The 23729-nt window shown below is 41.7% G+C and overlaps 1 protein-coding gene across 6 annotated transcripts in view; it reads left to right on the top strand.

Annotated features, from left to right (window-relative positions):
- grm5b (glutamate receptor, metabotropic 5b) overlaps positions 1 to 23729 on the top strand; it is a 382791-nt gene that overhangs the window by 287129 nt on the left and 71933 nt on the right. For all 6 annotated transcript variants that reach the window (XM_078402687.1, XM_078402690.1, XM_078402684.1 and 3 more), the window contains exon 7: positions 11703 to 11829. In XM_078402687.1, the coding sequence (XP_078258813.1) occupies positions 11703 to 11829 (127 nt within the window). The remainder of the gene's footprint in view (positions 1 to 11702; positions 11830 to 23729) is intronic.

The following is a 23729-nucleotide window of genomic DNA, read 5'->3' as shown; positions in this document are numbered from 1 at the left end:
TGTCATGAATGTTTAAATTATGCATTTGTGAATTATGCATTGCTTTTCAAGCACGTAAACCCCTTGAATAACACATGCTTTTACCAACATTTTCAAGAGCACTAAGTTGTTGGCCATCAGGTGCTGGTGAGTTGTTAGCCTTTAATCCCATAGGATCTAATACATCCTCACTGATGACAGGGAAACTTTGATGTTCTGCTATCCGACTATTTGGACATCCTGTAGGAAAGAACTGCAGATGCTGGTTTAAACTGAAGATAGACACAATATGCTGGACTAACTCAGCGGGACAGGCAGCATCTCTGGAGAGAAGGAATGGGTGACATTCCGGGTCGAGGCCCTTCTACAGACTGAGTTTTGGGTGAAAAGGAAACGAGTGATAAACACTGCCCATTCCTTCTCTTCTGCTGCCTGCCCTGCTGAGTTACTCCAGCATTTTGTGTCTATGTTTGGAAATCCTAATGGTTTGACATCTGGCTCATGCTATGCTCCTTTATGACTCACTGTCCTTTCCACTCACTGGGGGTCCAACGGCTCCTTTCCACTCACTGGGGCCCCGGTTCCCACCCCCACATCTGACTCACCGGCACCTAGTTTCACGCACTTCCTTCCAGCTCACCAGGACAGCAGTTCTTGCTTTCTCTTTCAACTCAGTAGGCCCCTATTTCCCTGCACTCCCTTGTAATTCATCTAAACCTACCAGGTTCACTGGAACACATGATTCTACCGAGTATTATTTAAATAAATGTAAATTAAAATTATATTGCAGTATTAATTTGAATAACTATTCATTCCAGAATATACTGCTCATCTGACGCCACCAAAGTCCTGACACAGTACTCAAAGATAACAATATAAATAGAAAATGTTCAACCAATTTAAAAAACACACTATTTTGTGCAAACAAAGTCCAAAGTCCCTAGTGCAACTAAGGCAGTTTGTAGTTCGTAGTTCAGTTGGCATTTGCAGAGCTCAGAGCCTGATGGTTGTTGGGAAGAAGCTGTTCCTGAACCTGGAGGTTATGGTTTTCAGACTCCTGTACCTTCTTCCTAATGTCAGGAGTGAAATGAGAGTATGGATGGCCAGGGTGGTGTGGGTCATTGATGATGCTGGCTGTTTAACGAATATTGTCATTTCCATAGTCCCCATATTCAATTCTGCTGAATTAATATAAAGAAACCAATGCTTACTTTGGCTAGCTGATTTTACCTATTTATAGAACTGCTAAAATTCGTTTTTTTATATATTCCTTGCAAGGTTGTAGTTACTTTTTATTTTTTCCTTGAAGAATTTCTTTCCTTTCCTCTCTGAATCTTCAGGTATATAAATGCAATGCACAATTTTATAAGCCATATCTTTCAATATAATACCCTCCTTATCTTCTTTGGTTACCTATTGACAGTTCATTAATCCCATGGACCCCTGATTTCTCAATGGAACGTGCAATGAAATATCTCTTGAAATGTCTGTTACCTTTATGATTTTTAATCCAATTTCCCAATCTACTTCAGCCTACTTGCCTTTTATAACAGTGTAATGCCCTTTATTTAAACTCATGAGTACTATTCCTCAGAGGATTCTTTACTGAGATTACTAATTCATCTTTTCTGCTTAAACATGTCCTGATGTAAAATAGCTTGCCATTCGAGGAAACTATCTTGAATGCATTCAAAGAAGTCTGTCTCAAGACGACCTGTTCCAATCTGATTTGCCCAGCCGTTATGAAAATTAAAATTCCCATTATTATGCTTGATGGATACTCTGTCTTCCAGTATAGCTGCTTTTGAAACCACTGCAAGTTATTCCCATCAATGTTATCTTACTCATTTCATTTCTTATCTGCATCTAAATTGATTCTACGTCCTGATTGTCTAAACCAAGAGCCTTTCTTATTAAAGTCCCAACTGCATCCTTTATTATTAGACTTTCTGATTCTGCCAATCCTAGCCTGGTACGTCTGCAAACATGTCTCAGTAATGACCTTTAGATCATTTCCATTTAATTCTATTTGTGCCATTCATCTTCCCGATTCTGGATGCTTTTGCATTCAGATAAACAGCCTATCATTTTGCTATACTTTCATTTTGCCTGCCTTGATCATATTTCCACTTTATCTGGCCAGCTCATAATATCCTCAAAGGCAGAATAAGTCAAAATCAATCTTCCTTTCATTAAGCAATTTTTGTGTCATCATCCAATAATTTTCTAAATGTCCTGTTACTGCTTCAATTAAAAATCCTAGCATTTCCAAATGGCTGGTTAAATAATCTGTATTTCTTTGTTTTTTTCTTCCTATCACATTCTTTTTTTCATCATCTACATTATTACCCAGAACCATTACCTATTCTTCTGCATAAATATATTGTAAATATAATATTAATATTATATAAATATAATTTTTTTAATGTCTAAACATTTTACATTTTCTCTGACCTGCAGCATTTGACATTCCCAACCCTTGCACAATACTTAACTGCCACCATCTGCCATTTAGTGTAAAGATAGACCTTGGGCCACAACCTTTTGATTCACCAGGTCACTATCTGATTTGATGCAGCTCGAGAAATCTTTTTTTTTCCAATACAGAAGCCAATACCTTTGGAATGAAATCCCACCTTTCTGAAAAAGAGCCTCGACCTGTAATGTCACCTTTTCCTTTTCTCCAGAGATGCTGTCTAACCCGCTGAGTTACTCCAGCATTTTTTGTCTATCCCCAATATTCTTTGAGTACCTTGTTCAAATTTCTACTATTTTAACAAAATTTTTAATTTCTATGTGACTGACGTCACGATGAGATTACCTTTGTGATTCGACGGTTAATTTAAATCTTAGTTAATTTAAATTTTAGTAATCTGTCTGTTTTTTAATCCAATATAATATCCTGCATTTTTGGTTCTTGTTTGGACCAAAAACCTGGATCTTTTTCCCTTTCTTCTCTAACTTGCTCTCCAAGCCCTGCTGATGCCCAGGACTCATGCTATCAGCCAGGGAGAAAAAAAATCAATCGTTCTGAATATACGCTGGTATTAATTTGCTTCCAGTTTGACAATCTACATGCAAGTGCATTGTTGCTTAGTACGTCCCACTAGTCACCAAATTGGAAAAGCTACAAAAGCATGTTGGAGATGTTTCACTGAGGAAGATAATGAAAAATGTCAGCATGTGATGTTATTGTGATTCACAATTAAATGAGGGATAACATATTCAGAGAGCTTGAGGTTTATTTACAAAGCAGTGTATTTAAACTACTCACGTGTTGAGCTTTCAATCTGCTTATACTGACGAAACATTCCAGATTGTCCCAGCAATATTGTATTCATGAAAAGTGGGTACGCCACATCCTTCTCATCTCCTACATTCACATTATGAAAACATATATAGAAACAGAGCAAACATCCTCTTCCATGTCGAAAATATATTATACTGCACTCTTCCATTTAAAGCTTCTTCTTCTTGCGTTTGAGGCAGTGGAAGTTATGTAATGCCCTCCAGGCGCTGTAGCCAGTGCAATGTGCTGTTGTCGAGGGCCGTGAGGTCTACCCCTCCTCCAGGGGGACGGAGGACAGAGCAGTCGAAAATGCCGTGCTGCGCTGTTTGCTGGTCTGCTCCACACACGCAGGCTGCTGATGGACGCAACCCCCAACGATGCACGTTGGCGTTGAACCGGCCGACACCTGTGCGGAGCCGGTTCAGGGGACCTACTCGTTGCGGGGCATGTCCGAGCCGGGTGGGGCTGTGATGTTCGGTATGACAGTGAATTGAAGAGGTCGCGTTGTCTGTTCCCAGCTGGTTCTCCATGCTCCTAGTATGTTGAAACCGGAGCCACAGAGGGTCGCTGCATGACGGGAGAAAGGGTGACGAGATGACAGGCGTTGAGGTCCCAGTTGCTGTGAATCCTGGGCGAGGTGGTGCAAAGGATGTTTGGCGTCCGATGGGGCCTTGCACACCAGCCTATGAGTGAAAAAACTCTGCGAAGCTTGGTGGGTGCGATACCTGTGAGCACCGGCAGGAGATCCGTCGGAGTAGGACGTAGGCAGCCAGTGATGATCCGCATGGTGTCGTTGAGGGTGGCGCCCAGCTTGCTTGTATGAGCGCTGCGGCACCATGTTGGGGCGGCCTACTCAGTGGCGTTGTACACGAGTGCAAGAGCACTGGTTCGAAGAGTAGATGTCCTGGCGCCCCATGACGATCCGGCCAAGCAACGCAGGAGGTTGTTCTATGCCGAGACTTTAGCACGGAGAGCTTCAAGGTGTTGCTTATAGGTCAGCTGCCGATCTAGTTTCACCCCGAGGTATGTAGGAAATGGGTTGTAGGGTACGGGTGACCCATTGAGGGTGACGGTTAGCTGGCGTTGAGCTTCCTTGTTGTTCAGGTGAAAGGCTGTTGTGGTGGTTTTTGCCATACTCAGTTTTAGTCTCCAGGTCTTAAGGCAGCCCGCGACAAGTTCCATATCCGCCGAGAGCACATCCTCAACATTTGACCAGCTCTTGTCCGAGTACAGATGGGCCAAGTTTAAAGCAATGGTCAAAGACAAACAACTTGCCAATGTGCACATTTACTAAACAGTAATTACAACAGGGGCAGCAGCACAGTGGTAGAGTTGCTGCCTTGCAGCACCAGAGACCCGGGTTCGATCCGGACTATTGGCGCTGTCTGCATGGAGTTTGTACGTTCCCCCTGTGTCACGTGGGTTTTCCCCAGGTGCTCCCTGGTCCTCCCACATAGCAAAGCCATGCTGACTTCTGTAAATCGTCGCTAGTATGTAAGATAGAACTGGTGTACTGGTGATCATTGGTCGGCATAGGCAGAAGGGCCAGTTTCCACACTGTATCTCTAAACTAAGCTATTCTGATCATTGTTTTTTTGGAAGATAGACACAAAATACTGGAGCGTTTTGGGTCGGAACCCTTCTTCAGACTGAAAGTAGAGAGGGGGAGCTGGAGGTAGGAGTAGGCCAGAACAAATCAGTGCCAGCATAGGAAAAGGTTTCTGTTGCCGGCACTTATTTGTTCTTGACTTTTCCTACCTTCAGTACCCCTCCCCTCTTCTACTTTCAGTCTGAAGAAAGATTCTGACCCAAAACATCACCTGTTTCTTCTCTCCAGAGATGCTGCCTGACCCGTTGAGTTGCTCTTGCACTTTGTGTCTATCTTTGGTATTTTTCAGCATCTGCAGTTCCTTCCTACGCTGCTTTCTAGAATGTAGGGAAGAGGAATAAATATGAGGATACCATCATCTTCAGTATTCTTTGGGCCACTGCTGACTACCTGACTGCCTTTCAATCATCTCAAAGACTGTCTCCTCCATGAGTGGAGCAATGCCTGCCTGTTTGCCAGCTGGCTGCTGGTTGTGCCTGTGATGTGACACATTATCCTGTAAGAGAGAGGTCACTGTGTTTGTGACTTTCTCACAGTGTGTGGGTGATGTGCTTGTTATGAAAGCTGTGACATGTAGGTGTTGAAGTCAAAAGCACTATCAAAACTCACTGATAGGCCGGCTCAGGGCCTGCGAGGCTGGGATTAGAGCCTTAGAATCAGACAGCACAGAAACAGACCCTTTGGCCCACTGAGTCTGCCCTGACCCTCACCCATTGTATTCTCCCCAATTCCCATGAACTACATCACATTTTACCATCACCCATACACTTGAGTGGGGAGCAACACAGTGGCCTAATGGTAGAGTTGCTGCCCTATAGCGCCAGAGACCCGGGTTTGTTCCTGACTATGGGTGCTTGTCCATATGGAATTTGTACGTTCTCCCCTTGAACTGCATGGGTTTTCTCCAGGTGCTCCGGTTTCCTCCCATACTCCAAAAACATACAGGTTTGTAAGCTAATTGGCTTGGTAAAATTGTAAATTGTCCCTTGTGTGGGTTGGATAGTGTTAATGTACAGGTATCACTGGTCGACGCAGACTTGGAGGCCCAAAAGGTCGGTGTCTGTGCTGTTTCTCTAAACTAAACAAAACTACATGGACAATCTCTCTCATCAGTTCATCTCTCACACTCGCTGCAACGTGAAACGTACCTGTTTTCTCTCATTTCCAATTTTGATGAAAGATCATCAACCTGAGATTTGTTTCTCAGATACTATCTGATCTGATTAAATACAACCAACATTTCCTATTTTTCCTAGAAACAAGGAATTACAGATGCTGGTTTACCCCAAAAAATGCAGGAGAAACTCAGTGGGTCAGGCAGCATCTCTGGAGATCATGGTATTATTGGGGGCGTGGCTGTGTTCTGCAGCTGCGGCTCACCGGCAGTCTCTCTGTTTTTTTTTGGTTTTTTGTCATTGTCGTTGCTAAATGTACGTTTTGTTTTATTTTAATTCTGTGTATGTAGGGGGGTGGTGGGGGGGTTGGGGGAAACCTTTTTTCAAATCTCCTCCTCAACGGAGATGCGACCTGTACCGTGTCGTATCTCCGTTCGCGCTACGGCCTAACATCGTGGAGTCGGCGGCCTCCAGCTGGGATCGACCTTGAAGACTCCGGTCGCAGGGCCTGGACTTACCATCTCGGAGGCTTCGGCCGTGGGCCCTGCAGACCGCAACATCGGGAGTTCGCAGGTCCCTGGCTGGCGACCGGCTTTTGGGAGCTCCAGCCGTAGCAGCTTCGACCGCACCGGAGCGCGAGGTACGATCGACCCGCCCGCAGGCCCTTCATCGCCCTGCGTGGCTCGGCCGCAGCACTTTCCATCGCCCGGTGGGGGCTCAAGACTTTCATCGGCCTGCTCGGCTCGGCCCTGGGACTTTCCATCGCCCGGTGGGGGCTCAAGACTTTCATCGGCCTGCTCGGCTCGGCTCGGCCCTGGGACTTTCCATCGCCCGGTGGGGGCTTCAAAAAGTTGGGAGCCTCGATCACCTCGTGGCACCACGTGAGAAGAATGAGGAGGAGATAAGACTTTGCCTTCCATCACAGTGAGGGTGTGCCTAGACCAATCACTGTGATGGCTGTTTTGTGTAAAAAATTATATCTGTGTGTCTTGTGCTTTTTAATGTCTACTGCCGGACCCTGATGTGAGGACGCTGGCGTTGTGTATTCGCCGCTTTTCCGTCAGGATAGTTTGTCTGTTTGTTAATTGTTTTTGTAAAGCGCTTTGAGCATGTGATAAGGCGCTATATAAAATAAATGGATTATTATTATTATTATTATAGGTGACGATTCGGGTCAAAACCCTTCTTCAGTCTAATTGAATCAGTCTGAAGAAGTGTCATGACCCAAAACAACAGCTATCATGTTCTCCCTGGATGCTGCCTAATCTGCAGAGATACTCCAGCATTTTGTGTTCCATTTTACATTTTCTCGTTAACAATCTCTGCACAAAAACATTTTACTTTCCACAGTCATCAAACAGAAGGTTGCTGACACGTACCTGAATCATGGATTTCTTTATCCTGCCTTCTTCAATTTGCTTTTACAAATAAGCCATGCTAGCCGTTATTCCATGGAATGCACAACTCCAATCACCCTGAATTGTTGCCTGTCACTTCATTGTCCACTCCCTCTTTAGCTTTTCCAAAGGCCACACTATGTTCTGCTGCATTTCAACCCTAAGCCTTGCAGAATTTTACGGAGCTGTCTGAAATTGCCTTTTAAGTATTCCATTCAACTGACTTTTAGTTGCACTCCTTTATGGTCCCCGTTTTATACTCATGTGCTCTATGCAAGTTCAGGCCTGCAGAGAGGAAGGACTGCTGCACTAATGAGTTTGCATTCATTCAGCAAACTGTGTCAGCTTGATTTGGTCATGATATGTTTTCCTCAGAGTCTAATGACCACGGGTTTCATTCTTAGCACGAGGTTGGAATGCAGTCAAGATTGTTTTTTATTATGGTATTGTCATGCATATTGGAACCTGTGAGATGGAAGTCATAGAGTCGTGATGTCATACAGTACAATAAAAGGCCCTTCAGCCCAACTTGTTCATGACAGTTAAGATGCCCCTTTTAAGCTGGTCCCATTTGATGTGTTTGGTCCATATCCCACTAAACCTTTCCTATCCATGTACCTGTCCAAGTGTCTTTTAAGTGCTGTTATAATACCTGTCTCAACCACCTCCTCTGGCAGCTTGTTTCATACACCCACCTCCCTCTGTGTGGAAAAGGTTACCCCTCAGGTTCCTATTAAATCTGTCCCCTCTCACTTTAACCCCATGTCCTCTGGTTCTTGATTCCGACTACCATGGGTAAAATAATCTGTGCCTTCACCCTGTCTATCACCTTCATTATTTTTATACACCTCTATAAGATCACTCCTCAGCCTCCTGCATTTCAAGGATTAAAGACCTGCACTGCCCAATCCTTCCTTGTAGCTCAGGCCCTCAAATCCTGGCAACATCCCCCTAAATCTTCCCTGCACTCTTCCCAGCTTAATGACATCCTTATGTGTGAAGCCAGTATTGAAGGACCAGAGTTTAAACTAAGGTCCATTTTGCCAAGGCAGTGAGTGGAAAGGATCACAAAGCCTTTTACAAAGTGAAAATCGTCCATCCATGTATTAATCAACATTTCTACCTCACTAATAATATCAAAAACAAATCTGTTACTTAGGAGGTTTAACTGCATGAAAATTGGCTGCTGGGTTTTCTGGCATGGAATATTTGTGACTACCTCAAAAGTAATTCATTTTTATGTATTGCTTTGGGACTCCAGAGAACATAAAATTGAAATGCTTCTTTTTCATAATTTAGATCAGAACATCCATTTATAATAGAAAATTAAAAACTGCTCTTCAGCCAGAATTCTCCCACTGGGGCGGAATTGTAAATTCTTCACAATACAGGAATATTTAATGTTCTGGTTTCTGCTGCAGACAAAGCAGATTCTTTATCATTACCTCTCCCTCCAGCAACAACATCCATAATAAAACATGGATTTAAAAAAAAAATCATTTAAAATTTATACATTGTCATAGAATTTCTCTAACATCAGTTGTTTACTGGCAATGGTGTTCATTTTTGCATATAACTTCAGATACCTTATGACAGGCAAAAAACATAATGTCTGTAACCAAAGAGGTTGATGTGTGCAAAACCATAGGCATCATTTATTTGGACCAGCAAACCCTTGGATAAGGTTCTGCATGGTTGACTGCTCTGGAAGGTTACATCGCATGGTATCCAGAGAGATCTAGCTAATTGGATACAGAATTGACTTAATGGTACCGAACAGAGGGTAATGGTGGAAGGGTAGGAAGGAACTGCAGATGCTGGTTTACACCGAAGATATACACAAAATGCTGGAGTAACTCAGCGGCTCAGGCAGCATCTCTGGAGAAAAGGAATAGGTGACGTTTCAGGTCGAGACCCTTCCCCAGACTGCAGTCAGAAGAAGGGTCTCGACCCGAAATGTCACCTATTCCTTTTCTCCAGAGATGCTGCCTGACCCACTAAGTTACTCCAGCATTTTGTGTCTACCTTTGTTGGTGGTGGAGAATTGTTTTGTGGACTGGATGCCTATGACTAGTGGTGTGCCACAGGAATCGGTGCTGGGCCCATTGTTGTTTGCCATCTATATCAATGAGTTGGATGAGAATGTACAAGCATGATTAGAAAGTTTGCAGGTGATTGAAATAGCAGTATTGTGGACAGTGAAGAAGGTTATCAAGAATTACAGCAGGACAATGATCAGCTTGGCAAATGGGCCGTGGTATGGTAAATAAGGTTTAGTTCAAATAAGTGCAAGATATTGGGAAGTCAAACCAAGGGCAGGATATTCACAGTGAATGGAAGGGTCCTGGGGTGTGTTGTGGGGTGGAGGGATCTAGGAGGGTAAGTGCATAATTTCCTGAAAGTGGCCTTGCAGGTAGATAGGATGATGAAGAAAAGTTTTTGGCACGCTGGCCTTCATCAGTCAAGGGATCTGGTTATAGAAGTTGGGACAATATCTAACAGTTTTACTACACATTGGCGAGATTGCTTTTGGAGTATAGTGTTCAGTTTAGGTCAAGCTACCATAAGAAAGATGCCATTGTGTTGGAAAGAATACAGAAAAGATTTCTGAGGATGCTGCCAGGTCTTGTTGGCAGAGGTTGGGCAAGTTAGGATCTTATTCCTTGGAGCGCAGGAGACTGAGGGGTGATCTTATAGAGGTGTATAAAATCATGAGGGGAATAGACAGGGTGAATGCACAGAGACTTTTTCTCAGGGTAATGAAATCAACAAAAGGGCATAAATTTAAGATGAGAAATTTAATGGAACCTAATGGGAAACTTTTGCGCACAGTAGCTGGTGGGAATATGGATGAATTGCTCAATGAAGTATTTGAGGCAGGTACAACAACAAGATTTACAAGACATTTGGACAGTTAGATGGAAAGGAAAGCTTTGGAGGGATATGGGCCAGGTGCAGGCAAATAGGAACTAGCTTGGATGGAGCATCTTGGTCGGCATGGACAATTTGGGCAGAAGGGCCCATTTCCATTCCGTATGACTCTGTGACATGACTTTATGGTTCAGATCTTCCAGCCGACCACCAGCATTTCTCTTAGATTACACATACCTGCAAAAGTCCTAGATTCCGAATGACACTCTCACTGCCTGATGTCCAATACTGCAGCGATGGTTTCCCCATGGATTTCACCAGGATAACCTCTGCAGGCTTCCTACATTAATCCCATTGTTTTTCCTCCCAACATTCTCATCAACTCCCACCTAATACTACCAGTCACCTCCATACTAAAGACATTAGCCGACCAAACTACATGCCTTTGGGATGTGTGGGAGGAAACCAGAGCAACTGCTAAAAAGCCCACATTGTCACATGGAGAATGTGCAAACACTACATGGACAGCATAAAGGATCATGATTAAACTTGGGTCTCTGGTACTATGAGGCAATGGCTCTACTGGCGGCACCACTGTGCCTCCTGTATCATGCATCAGATTAAACCTGGCACGCAGGATTTGAAAATGGCTTTTGGAAGAATAGTAAGTAATTTTTTCAGAAACAAAAACAGAAAATTCTGAAAAAAATTCAGGTCAGGCAGCATCTTTGGAAGGAGATACAGTCAACATATTGGGTGTTAGTTTTCACTTTTTCACCATCACTTAGATAGTGATGCAGTTTTTAAACAATATAATACATTTTTGGCAGTTTAAAAAAAAATGTTTTTTAATCTTTTTGAAAGTCAGGGACATTCAAAACATTTAATTTCAGGGCCCTGGCAGGCATACAGTAAGTATGGAATATGACTTTTTTTTTTCCTACCACATTACTTAAATATTTAGTTTGTAAACCTGTACTTGGACTCAGTCATGATGTGTTCACTCTGTGTCAGAGCGGCTGACCTGATGATGTGCAAAACTCAATATTAAAAAAACAGACATTTCTTTGTTATATACAATACAACTGCATGTAAACCTTGCAAATGTAGGTTTTGAAAAGTCCTTGCGACAGTAGACGCTAGTGCTTCTGAAAGGATGCCAGCAACATCCAAACTCCGAAGGTATTTATTTCACAAAATGCTGGAGTAACTCAGCAGGTCAGGCAGCATCTCAGGAGAGAAGCCTGAGATACTGCCTGACCTGCTGAGTTACTCCAGCATTTTGTGAAATAAATACCTTTGATTTGTATCAGCATCTGCAGTTATTTTCTTACACATCCAAACTCCGTGTAGTCTCACTGGTGTGTTTGGTTAACACAAATAAAAAGGACACCTTGCAATTATCTCTTACCATTTTCTGTGTTTCTAATTGCTCTGTGTAGGTGATTCGCAAAGGAGAAGTGAGCTGCTGCTGGACATGCACGTTGTGTAAGGAAAACGAGTTTGTGTTTGATGAATACACCTGCCAGGCTTGCCCCCAAGGTTCTTGGCCAACTGACGATCTCACAGGTAGGAAATTGAACGAATACTACAGTGATGATTTGTCGTTAGATCTGAAACTGCCTGGGTGCTGAATAACCTTTCTGCGATGATAAACTAGAATAAACTGTTGTGTTTACTTAAATTATTTCTGCAGTCCGGGAAGTCTACCACCATCTGACTGGAATTGGGCTTCAAGGAGATATTTTATTTGAATTTGTGATTTTGATTAAATGTTAATCTGCAGTTGATGTGTCTTCAAAAAGTATTGATTCAACAAGAAATATGCAAATGAATTGTTTACTGCAGAAAATTGATGAAAAGCAGTGAGAAAGAGCAAGTACCTTATTTGAGCTGAAAACAATTGCTTTGTAAAAATGTGGAAATCAGGCACATTATTTTAATAATAAATCAATTCAAGTGGAAACAAACATTCAAAGTCAATAAATGCAGCAAACTGCATCCCTGGAGAGGAATGTGCATAAGTGTAAATTGATTGGACAGTCAAAAGCTCAGACTAACTGCTCCATCAATTTTTTTTCCTTCTGTTTCATTATTTTGATGTGATTGTATTTTTTTTTCTTACTGCTCCTTCCTTCCTCAAAGAACGGTCATATTTTTGGAGAGTAAATGAATCCAAGAATATTTGGACCATGCTCATATTGTTTTTTTCTAGATCAAATAGTTGGCCAATTCCCTTTTGAATGTTTCCAATGATTCTAGTTTCACTCCCATTTCAATCACACCTGACAATGCCTAACCATTTATTCTATAAACAGTGCTTCCCCTTAAAACCTATGCATTTGCCATGTGAGGCTGAGATGCATCCCATCAAAATACTAATATCTGGCACATATGTAGAAATTTGAGAGAATCCTTATGAACATGCAAAATTCTCTGGCTTTATTGATCACTGAATCATTGTGAAGAGACCAAGTTTGGTTACTGCAGATATGGACGCCAAGGAACTTTCAGCTGTTGACCAGCTCTACAGTAGCTCCCTTGAAGAGGACAGGGATGTGTTCTCCACTGTGCTCCCTGGGGTTATTTTCACCCCCGCCACCCGATTCCACCCAACTTAGTCTTCTCCAAGCAAAAGAGAAGAATGCTAGATTTTACATTCTCTCCACATAACTATAATACCTCATATGTTAAACCACTCTATCCTTGCTCTAGAACATCTCATCAAAGCTTTTAATAATGTGCTATCTGGGCTTGGACACGTATTGCCATTTGAGCTGAATTAATGTTCATGTAGAGATACATAATTAAGCTGACCCTGATATTTTTGTTTCCTCATCCTCCACTGATAATTCATTGGTTTTCAATTGCTATATTGTTGCTTTGTTAGTCTGCGGTGCTGCCATTTTCAATTATTTATGCACAAGAACACCCAGTTCTCTGGTCCTGCACTTCTTTGTAATTGTACCTTTGTAAAAAATCTCTCTACTCATTCAAAAAGGTTCATTGTATTTTATTTGCATTGTATCTCACCTTCCATCTGTCCATTCATTCTAACAGTCTGTCTATTCACTACCTCTCCCCTCCCCCTCCATTAGATTTCTAAGCTTATGCAAAATTATGTAAATTCTGCACCAGGTCTAAGCAATTAAAATATGCCATAAAAAGCAGCACAGTATGTATTGAGATGTATTGAGCACTCTAATGGTATTGTACTATTGGCCCGCCAATAGCAAGATGGAGAAACAGATAAGTAGTCAAATTTCCAAAAGATGCCAAAACAACATGGCTGTCTTAGTGAATGATGTTAACTTCCCCAATATTGGCTGGGACTTGCTCAGTGCCAAAGGCTTAGACAGGGCAGAATTTGTGAGGTGTATCCAAGAGTGTTTCTTGAAACAGTATGTGGATAGTTCAATCCTACAAGGGAACATGCTGGACCTTGTGTTGAGAAATGATCCTGGCCAGGTGACTGGAGTTGCAATTAACGATCATTTTGGGGATAATGATCACAGCTGCATAAGTTTTAAGATTGTTTTGAATAGGGAGAAGGCCAGACTTTGTGGGAAGATACTAAATTGGAGTATGACAAACTGCAACGTTATTTGGCAGAGGCTCGGGAACGTACATTGGAAGCAGTTGTTATTGAGTAAGTCCACATCTGTCAAGGAATCATTTAAACGCCAGTTCATCAAAATTCAGATTTGTATGTTTGGTAAGGAGCATGGATAAGTTGGGCAAAGTAAGGGAACCTTGGTGACCGAAGAGGTTGATGACAAAAGAGTCTATCTTAAAGAATTTGTAGTTATGGTTAAAATGATAAAGGAAGCACATGCAAGATTTAAAATGATGGAATCAGACAGGGCTTTTGAGGAATATAAAGAAATGAGGAAAGAACTCAAGCTGGTATTAGAAGGGCCAAAAGAGGCCACAAAATGGGTTTGGCGATTCGGATTAAGGAAAATCCCAAAGCTTTTTGTACCAACATTAGAAATCAAAAGGAAACCAGGGAGAAGGATGGACCACTCATGGATAAAGGAGGGAACTTGTACCTGGAGTAGGCGAGGTGCTAAATGAATACTTTGCATCTGTTTTCACCAAAGGGGATGATATGGAGGGCGGTGAGATCAGCGTGCAGAATACTAATATGCAAGGACAATTTGAGATTAAGGAGGAAGGGGTGTTGGGGCTCTTGAAGAGCATTAATGTGGATAAATCCCCAGGACCTGATGGGATCTAGACCAGGTTATTGAGGAGATTACAGGAATCTTGGTGATCTTTGTGTCTTTGCGAGCTATAGGCGAGGTCTCAGGAAACTGGAGAGTAACTAATGTTTTTCCTTTATTTAAGAAGGAAAGTAGCAAGAATCCAGGGAATTATAGGCTGGTTATCCTCACATCAGTAGTAGGGAAACTATGGGAGAGGACTCTTCGAGATAGAATTTACTCCCATTTAGAGCCATGGGTTAATTGGGGACAGTCAGAATGGCTTTAGATGGCAGTGAATGTTGTCTACATGGATTTTAGTAAGGCATTTGATTAAGTCCACCATGGTAGGATGATCCAGAAGATTAAGATGCACGGGGTTAACAGTAACTTGGTCATATGGATTCAGAACTGGCTGACTGTTAGAAGACAGAGTGTTGGGGTAGAAGCACAATATTTAGGCAGGAGGGCTTTGACCAGTGGAGTTCCACAGGGATCAGTGCCAGGGCCACTGCTGTTTGTGATATATATAAATGACGAGGACATAAACAAAGACGGGTTGATTAGTAAATTTGCAGATCACACCAAGATTCCTGGGGTGGCAGACTGAGGAAAACTGGCAAATTTATATAATGAGTTATAGATCAGTCACAGAAATGGCAGATGGAGTTTAATCCGAGCAAGTGTGAGGTGTTGCACTTTGGGAGGTCAAATGTATGGGGAAAATATACAATTAATGGCATGACCCTTAACAACATTGATGTACAGAGGGATAGTAGTCCATAATTCCCTGAAAGTGTCAATGCAAGTAGACAGAGTGGCAAAGGAGGTATATAGTATGCTTGCTTTCATAGGTCAGGGCATTGAGTACGAGTCAGAAAGTCATAATGCAACTTTATAGGACTGGCTAGGCTGCATTTGGAGTACTGCAAGTTATGGGTGCCCCATTGCAGGGAGAATGTAAAGGCTTTAGAAGGATGCAGAGGAGGTTACCCAGAATGAGGCCTGGATTAAGGGTTATTAGCTACAGGGAGTGGTTGAACAGACTTGAATTGGTTTCTCTGGAATGTTGGTAATTGGGAGACCTGACTAACACTGTGAGAGGCATAGATAGGATAGACAATCAGAACCTTTTCCCCCAGGATGGAAAAATCAAATACTAGAGGGTATAGCTTTACGATGCGAGGGGCAAAGTTTAAAGGAGATGTGTGGGGCAAGTTTATTTTTAAACAGAGGATGGTGAGTGCATAGAACACATTGTGGTTGAGGCAGATATGATAGTGGCATTTAAAAGATTTTTGGACAGGCATATGAATGTGCAGGGAATGGAGCAATATGGATTATGTGCAGGCAGATTAGAGTTATAGACAATAGACAATAGGTGCAGGAGTAGGCCATTCAGCCCTTCGAGCCAGCACCGCCATTCAATGCGATCATGGCTGATCACTCTCAATCAGTACCCCGTTCCTGCCTTCTCCCCATACCCCCTCACTCCGCTATCCTTAAGAGCTCTATCCAACTCTCTCTTGAAAGCATCCAACGAACTGGCCTCCACTGCCTTCTGAGGCAGAGAATTCCACATCTTCACCACTCTCTGACTGAAAAAGTTCTTCCTCATCTCCATTCTAAATGGCCTACCCCTTATTCTTAAACTGTGGCCCCTTGTTCTGGACTCCCCCAACATTGGGAACATGTTTCCTGCCTCTAATGTGTCCAATCCCCTAATTATCTTATATGTTTCAATAAGATCCCCCTCATTCTTCTAAATTCCAGTGTATACAAGCCTAATTGCTCCAGCCTTTCAACATACGACAGTCCCGCCATTCCGGGAATTAACCTAGTGAACCTACGCTGCACGCCCTCAATAGCAAGAATATCCTTCCTCAAATTTGGAGACCAAAACTGCACACAGTACTCCAGGTGCGGTCTCACCAGAGCCCGGTACAACTGTAGAAGGACCTCTTTGCTCCTATACTCAACTCCTCTTGTTATGAAGGCCAACATTCCATTGGCTTTCTTCACTGCCTGCTGTACCTGCATGCTTCCTTTCAGTTTCTGATGCACTAGGACACCCAGATCTCGTTGAACATCCCCTCTTCCTAACTTGACACCATTCAGATAATAATCTGCCTTTCTATTCTTACTTCCAAAGTGAATAACCTCACACTTATCTACATTAAACTACATCTGCCATGTATCCGCCCACTCACACAACCTGTCCAAGTCACCCTGCAGCCTAATTGCATCTTCCTCACAATTCACACTACCCCCCAGCTTAGTATCATCTGCAAATTTGCTAATGGTACTTTTAATCCCTTCATCGAAGTCATTAATGTATATCGTAAATAGCTGGGGTCCCAGCACCGAACCTTGCGGTACCCCACTGGTTTTTCGTTTTTCAGAAAACGGGGCTTCCCCTCCTCCATTATAGATGAGGCTCTCACTAGGGTCTCTTCTACATCCCGCAGCTCCGCCTTGCTCCCCATTCCCCCACTCGCAACAAGGACAGGATCCCCCTCGTTCTCACCTTCCACCCCACCAGCCAGCGGATCCAACATATCATCCACCAACATTTCCGTCACCTACAACAGGACCCCACCACTGGCCATATCTTCCCATCCCCTCCTCTCTCTGCGTTCCGCAGAGACCGTTCCCTCCGCAACTCCCTGGTCCACTCGTCCCTTCCTACCCAAACCACCCTAACCCCGGGCACTTTCCCTTGCAACCGCACGAGATGCAACACCTGTCCCTTTACCTCCCCCCTCAACTCCATCAAAGGACCCAAACATTCTTTCCAGGTGAGACAGAGGTTCACCTGCACCTCCTCCAACCTCATCTATTGCATCCGCTGCTCTAGATGTCAACTTATCTATATCGGCGAAACCAAGCGCAGGCTCGGCGATCGCTTCGCTGAACACCTGCGCTCGGTCCGCATTAACGCAACTGATCTCCCGGTGGCCCAGCACTTTAACTCCCCCTCCCATTCCCAGTCTGACCTCTCTGTCATGGGCCTCCTCCAGTGCCATAGTGAGGCCCGCCGGAAATTGGAGGAGCAGCACCTCATATTTCGCCTGGGCAGTTTGCAGCCCGGTGGTATGAACGTCGACTTCTCCAACTTCAGATAGCTCCTCTGTCCCTCCCTTCCCCTCCTCCTTCCCAGAGCTCCCTCTATCTTCCTGTCTCCACCTATATCCTTCCTTTGTCCCACCCCCGACATCAGTCTGAAGAAGGGTCTCGACCCGAAACGTCACCCATTCCTTCTCTCCCGAGATGCTGCCTGACCTGCTGAGTTACTCCAGCATTTTGTGAATAAATCGATTTGTACCAGCATCTGCAGTTATTTTCTTATAATTCTTATGGTACCCCACTGGTCACTGCCTGCCATTCCGAAAGAGACCCATTTATCCCCACTCTTTGCTTTCTGTCTGTCAACCAATTTTCTATCAATGTCAGTACCCTACCCCCAATACCATGTGCTCTAATTTTGCCCACTAATCTCTTATGTGGGACCTTGTCGAAGGCTTTCTGAAAGTCGAGGTACACCACATCCACTGACTCTCCCCTGTCAATTTTCCTAGCTACATCCTCAAAAAATTCCAGTAGATTTGTCAAGCATGATTTCCCCTTCGTAAATCCATGCTGACTCAGAATGATCCTGTTACTGCTATCCAAATGCTCAGCAATTTCGTCTTTTATAATTGACTCCAGCATCTTCCCCACCACTGATGTCAGACTAACTGGTCTATAATTACCCGTTTTCTCTCTCCCTCCTTTCTTAAAAAGTGGGATAACATTTGCTATCCTCCAATCCACAGCAACCCAAGTTGATCTTGGGTGTCATGTTCAGCACAGACATTGTGGGCTGAAGGGCCTGATCCAGTGCTGTCCTGTTCTATGTTTCATAACATTGTAAGACAGGCAAAGGTTATTCTACCTTGTCTGTTCACAAATCTAATTTGCTTTCCTTAGAAGCCTCAAGACAATAATTTCTGATGTGTTTCATTCACTGTAAAAAATACAAGTAAAAATATTATCAGGAATGTTACTAGGGAACATCTAAAAGGACCGAGAGTACAATTACAGTATAATGACTCATATTAACCTATGAGCATGCAGCAATCATAGATTACTAATAAACATGCTCAACACATTTGCCCAGATAGTAACTCCTAGCTATATTAAGATTTAATAGAACTGCAGTTCAGTGAATGGGTAGATCAATAGTGATTATACGTTGACTTTAATGAGTATTTAATCATGCTGCCTTCCTCAACTGCAACACCAAAATATGGTGTTTTCATATTTTCTATTATACCCAAGTCCCTCAATTTCCTTTTCTTACTAGATTTTTTACTAGATTTTTTACTAGATTTTCATCATGTGAGATAATGTATAGAGTTAGGTCTTTTCTTTCCCCTGCAGCAAAAAAAATAAACTGCTGGAACAACACAAGTCAGGGCAACAATTTATTTCCCCACAACCCAATGAACTGTTGGACACCCTGACTTCCTCCAGCAGTTTGTTTGCTCCAGGTATCGGCATCTCGTGTGTCTTTCTTTCCTTTCCCCTGCTGCATGAATAATTAGCAAAGCTGCAAACCAGTTTGTTAAATATTCCCCTGTCTGAGAAACTTCCTGTGAGAAATTACACAGAAGCATCAGAATTTTTCTCATTCCTTGAAACAAAACCCCTTTGGTTCCTTGATGAATGCCGGTATATAAAATGTGGTTAATTTATCTGGTCAGTCAAGCTACACCTTAATATAACTGCAAGAGATCTTTCAGGGGTAGTTCGAGATTGGCACTAAATGCTGGCACATTGATGAGAGAGAGACCTTGCACAAGTGGCATTGCACATGACCACCTTATGTTTTACTCCATCAAAAAACCTCAACCAGGTTAGTCAAACATAAGAAGTTAAATCTACCGAAGCTTCCCCATCATTGAAGTGAATCTCAATGGCTCAATGGTTCTTTATTGTCACGTATGCACACCAGAGTGAAATTATTTTGCACCACCCACAAATGCACAGTCACCATATTATAATAGCATTTATCATGGGACCAAACAGTTTTATTTCACGAGTAATCTTCCTGGCCTATAATGAGCTGGTTTATCCATATCCCCTTTCTCTAACACCAATGTAAGTTTTGTAATCATGCATTTAATGGACTCAACCTTGGTCAGTAACTCTTCAAGTTCTATGCTTACTTCTTTTAATCTGCTCCTGACAGATTGCGCTTAAAAAATTGGCAGCCTCTTTTACTTAACTCTATTTCAGTCAGTCTCTCATTAACTTCCTTGGTCCAAGTTGCTCAGGCAAATCCCTTTCCATGTAAACACCAGGGCAAAGTGCTCATTTTTGTGACTTATTTGCTTTGCTTTTTTGTTCTCTTCATATTTTGCATTCAACCAGATTATCTCTTGTATTATCGAGTTGGTTTAATCAAATGCCCCACCTTTTCTGACATTTTACTTGCTAACTCTTTCATCATTCAGAGTTTTAGAATTTGTTTCTATTCTCTTTTTCTTCCCATCTTTAAAAATTAAAGGGGTAACTTTTTCACACAAAGGGAGGTGGTTGAGGCAGGGACTATCCCAACATTTAAGAAACAATTAGACAGGTATATGGATAGGAAAAGTTGAGATGGATATGGACCAACCATGGGCAGGTGGGACTAGTGTAGCTGGAACATGTTGGCCGGTGTGGGCAAATTGGGCCAAAGGGCCTGTTTCCATACTGTATCACTCTATGATTCACCATTGGACTAAAGTATTCTATCTCTGAAATTTGCCTTTACCTGGAATCTTCCTCCTTTGGCTAGTATGCATTTTTATTCTACATTTTCCTTTCTTTCCCCATAGCTAATTTGAGCCTTATGATATCACTATTCACGTTCGAAGATGTCTGACAATTCTGAGATTCTCTGTTCACTCTACTTATGGGTGCCTCTGAGTTTGATCCTGACTGTGGGTGCTGTCTGTGTGGAGTCTGCATATTTTCCCTGTGACCAAGTGAATTTCCTCCAGGTGCTTCAGTTTCCTTCCACATCCCAAAGATGTGCAGGTTTGCAGGTTAATTGGCCTCTAAATTGGCCCAAGTGTGTGAGGAGTGCTTGCAAAATTTGGATAGCATTGATCTGGTGTGAACAAATGATGAATGTTTGGTGTGGACTAGGTGGACTGAAGTGCTTTCCATACTATTCATATTATTATGAAAAGGAACAAATCATACTCATCCTTTCCACGGCAAATTGCTGTTCAATTGCTTAATCAAATGGCCACTGTGCATTCAACAAGTAGCTCATCTCAGTTTTAGCAGCTGAACAGAGTACAGAAGAACAGGGACATACAGAAGGCAGCTATAATCAGGCCAGTTAGCAAATACAAGTGGATATAAACATGGCCATGGAGAACCAATAAGTATTATAACTAAATAAGGCAATGACAGATGTCTACAAAACAGAAAAGTACAAGCCATTGGGTGATGTGACAGTGAAATGTTCTGATACCAACACACAATACATTGAATGGTGTTCCATTGCCATGTGTTCATAACAATTGGCTTGTTTCAGTGGAACAAATAAGTCACAAAATTACTGGCCAATCAATCTTTCATATCACGGGCATTAATTTAAAGTTGACATTAATTTCTAGCCTAACATTAACTTATGGGACAGGAATACTAAACAAGATTAACTGTAATGCTGTGTTATGGTTATTAATCTCACCATTTCTGCAGACTATATGATTGCTTTGTCAAAGATGAGTTGCTGTATACCTCAGCTGAGGGTTTAATTTTGCATACATCAGTTAATCATGAAGGATGAGCAGGACCATCAAAAGATTAGCTGTCATGGGAGAGCATGAATCTTTTAATGCACAATATTAGTTGTGGTGACAATTTAAGTCAAGAGAGTGTTTAATTTTCATATGTACCGAAACAGAACAATGAAATTCTTACCTGCAGCAGCATAACAGGTCTGTAAACACTGTAATCAATCGATAACATAATAAACAAATAAAAGTTAAATAAATAAAAACAATACAGTGCAAATACATACAGTTTATTGCTCTATTGTTGGACTGTGGGTGACGAAATCTCGTCCAAAAGACCTGTTTTTTGGATGACAAATAAAGGTAATTCTGATTCTGAATTCTGAAAAAAGCCCCAAGTCCCTAGTGCAACCAAGACCGTTTGTGGTTTGAAGTATAGTTGATGTTTGTAGTGTTCAATAGCCTGATGGTTGTTGGGTAGAAGCCACTCCTGAACATGGAGGTCATGGTATTTTAGACTCCTATACCTTCTTCCTGAGGGCAGATGTGAAACGAGACTGTGGCCAGGGTGGTGTGGGTTCTTGATGGTGCTGGTTGCCTTTTTGAGGCAGTGCCTTCTACAAATCAATATGGAACCAAAGGGGCTTTTCTTATCCATTATTGTTTGCATATCTGTGTAAATCAGTGTGCACACAAATATCCAGGGAGCGCTGAGTGGTGTACAACACAGTAAATCTACTTTGTGCTATTTGGGAGTGACAAAGAGGGGCCATCATCATGTATAATGCCAGAATATCTAAGCACTCCAGATTTTTATCAGACATGTTCTTTACATGTGCCTGCAAAGATGCAGCAAGTAAGAATTTCATTGTGCCGATTCATATCCAATGCCTCGGACGAATAAACACTAGAATAATACCCAATCTTCCCTTGTCACTTTGGCTGTCGTAGCAATGCAGTACAGTAATTATATCTTGAACTGGGCATCTTGAACACGACAGCACTGCTAGCTCACTGTCTCTCTGTTCAAAGAAAATAACCATCTTAGGCACATCTGTCATTTCATTTGACAACAGGGATATGGTGCGTAGGCAGTCCTTCTGACTGCAGAGAATGGGGTTATTCTCCATATCAAAGATAAATAAAACTATATATGCCAGTCTGCCAAGACTGGTTCCAATTAGGATCGTTTGATTTTGCATCATTATTTATCAGAATCAACATTTTCATTAATGTGGCTCAGATAGAAATTAGGACTTTGTTCAACAGTAAAAAAGATTAATACCATTTGAATACGATATGGAAATGGCCATATACACATTAAATAACACTGTCCAACCTATATTTTTGTCAACCTTATTTCTAGGCTCAAGTTAATTGCAGAGTTAACTATCTGCAGTTAAATTATCAGCTTGCTGTTTATTACCTCAGCTACAAATTAATAACATTATTAAACTTGTTGATATCTTTTGCTCTGTGGGTTTAATTTCATTTGTTTGAGATACCTTGCCTATCCAATTCATACATTAACTAGTACGGAGAAAAAATTATGTGCACAATCTGTTACTGTTTTACCTATTTGAGATTAACATTGATATCCTTACATTTTGTTCCTTTAAACAGACGATTTTTTGTTTTATTTTTTTAAATCTTCAAATTAATCTAATTTATCTGGAAAATAGATTAAATGCTCTTAAAAGCTATTCTCCAAGTTTTCACAAAAAAAAACTATTTCTGTTCCATAAAACTAGGACCTTTTAAATTATGAGAATATCAATTTGAATATTAAATATTGTTTGATTTGAGTTACTATTAGCACGTTAAAGTATCAAATACATGTTCCAAATTTTATCTGGTAAGACAGGTTTGTAGGTGACCTTAATTTATTTAAATAAACTAAAAATAAGCATTGTATGTAACAATGTTATCTGACTTACAATATATTAGTACGTATTATTTTTCTCAATTGTCATTGAAATTATTTAGAGTAAAATAATCACACTGTTTTCCATATTTTCTCTTCTTGCAAAGTCAAGCACTAAGCCAGGTGGGGAAGACAGGACTAGAGTTATTCCATTCATCTACTTGAACCTGATCTCACGTATATTTATTTCATAAATTGAAAATGCTTCAATTCCACTTAACAAATATCTATTGATATCACTATCGAAACTTTAAAATCACTTAGCATCTACAACTTTTTAAAAGAGAGAGGACTAGATTGCTACTGTGGTTTGTGTTTAAAAATGCTTCCTGATTTGAATCTAGTTGAGCTAACTCTGTTTAAAGATTGTTCTGTTTTGTGCAGGGCAAGTTTCTTCCCTGCATATCCCTTTGATGAGAATGCCCCAATCTAAACTCAAGGGAATATAAGCTAAATGCATGCACCTTGACCATAGAATTTAATCTTTTAAACCTAGTTTGCATTCTGGTGAGTCTGCATTGTAGACATAAGGATGCTGGAATCTTGAGCAAAACACAGCATGCT

The sequence above is a fragment of the Rhinoraja longicauda genome, chromosome 7, assembly GCF_053455715.1.
Source record: "Rhinoraja longicauda isolate Sanriku21f chromosome 7, sRhiLon1.1, whole genome shotgun sequence".
Classification (NCBI taxonomy): Eukaryota; Metazoa; Chordata; class Chondrichthyes; order Rajiformes; family Arhynchobatidae; genus Rhinoraja; species Rhinoraja longicauda.
This window is presented reverse-complemented; position numbering and strand designations above follow the sequence as displayed.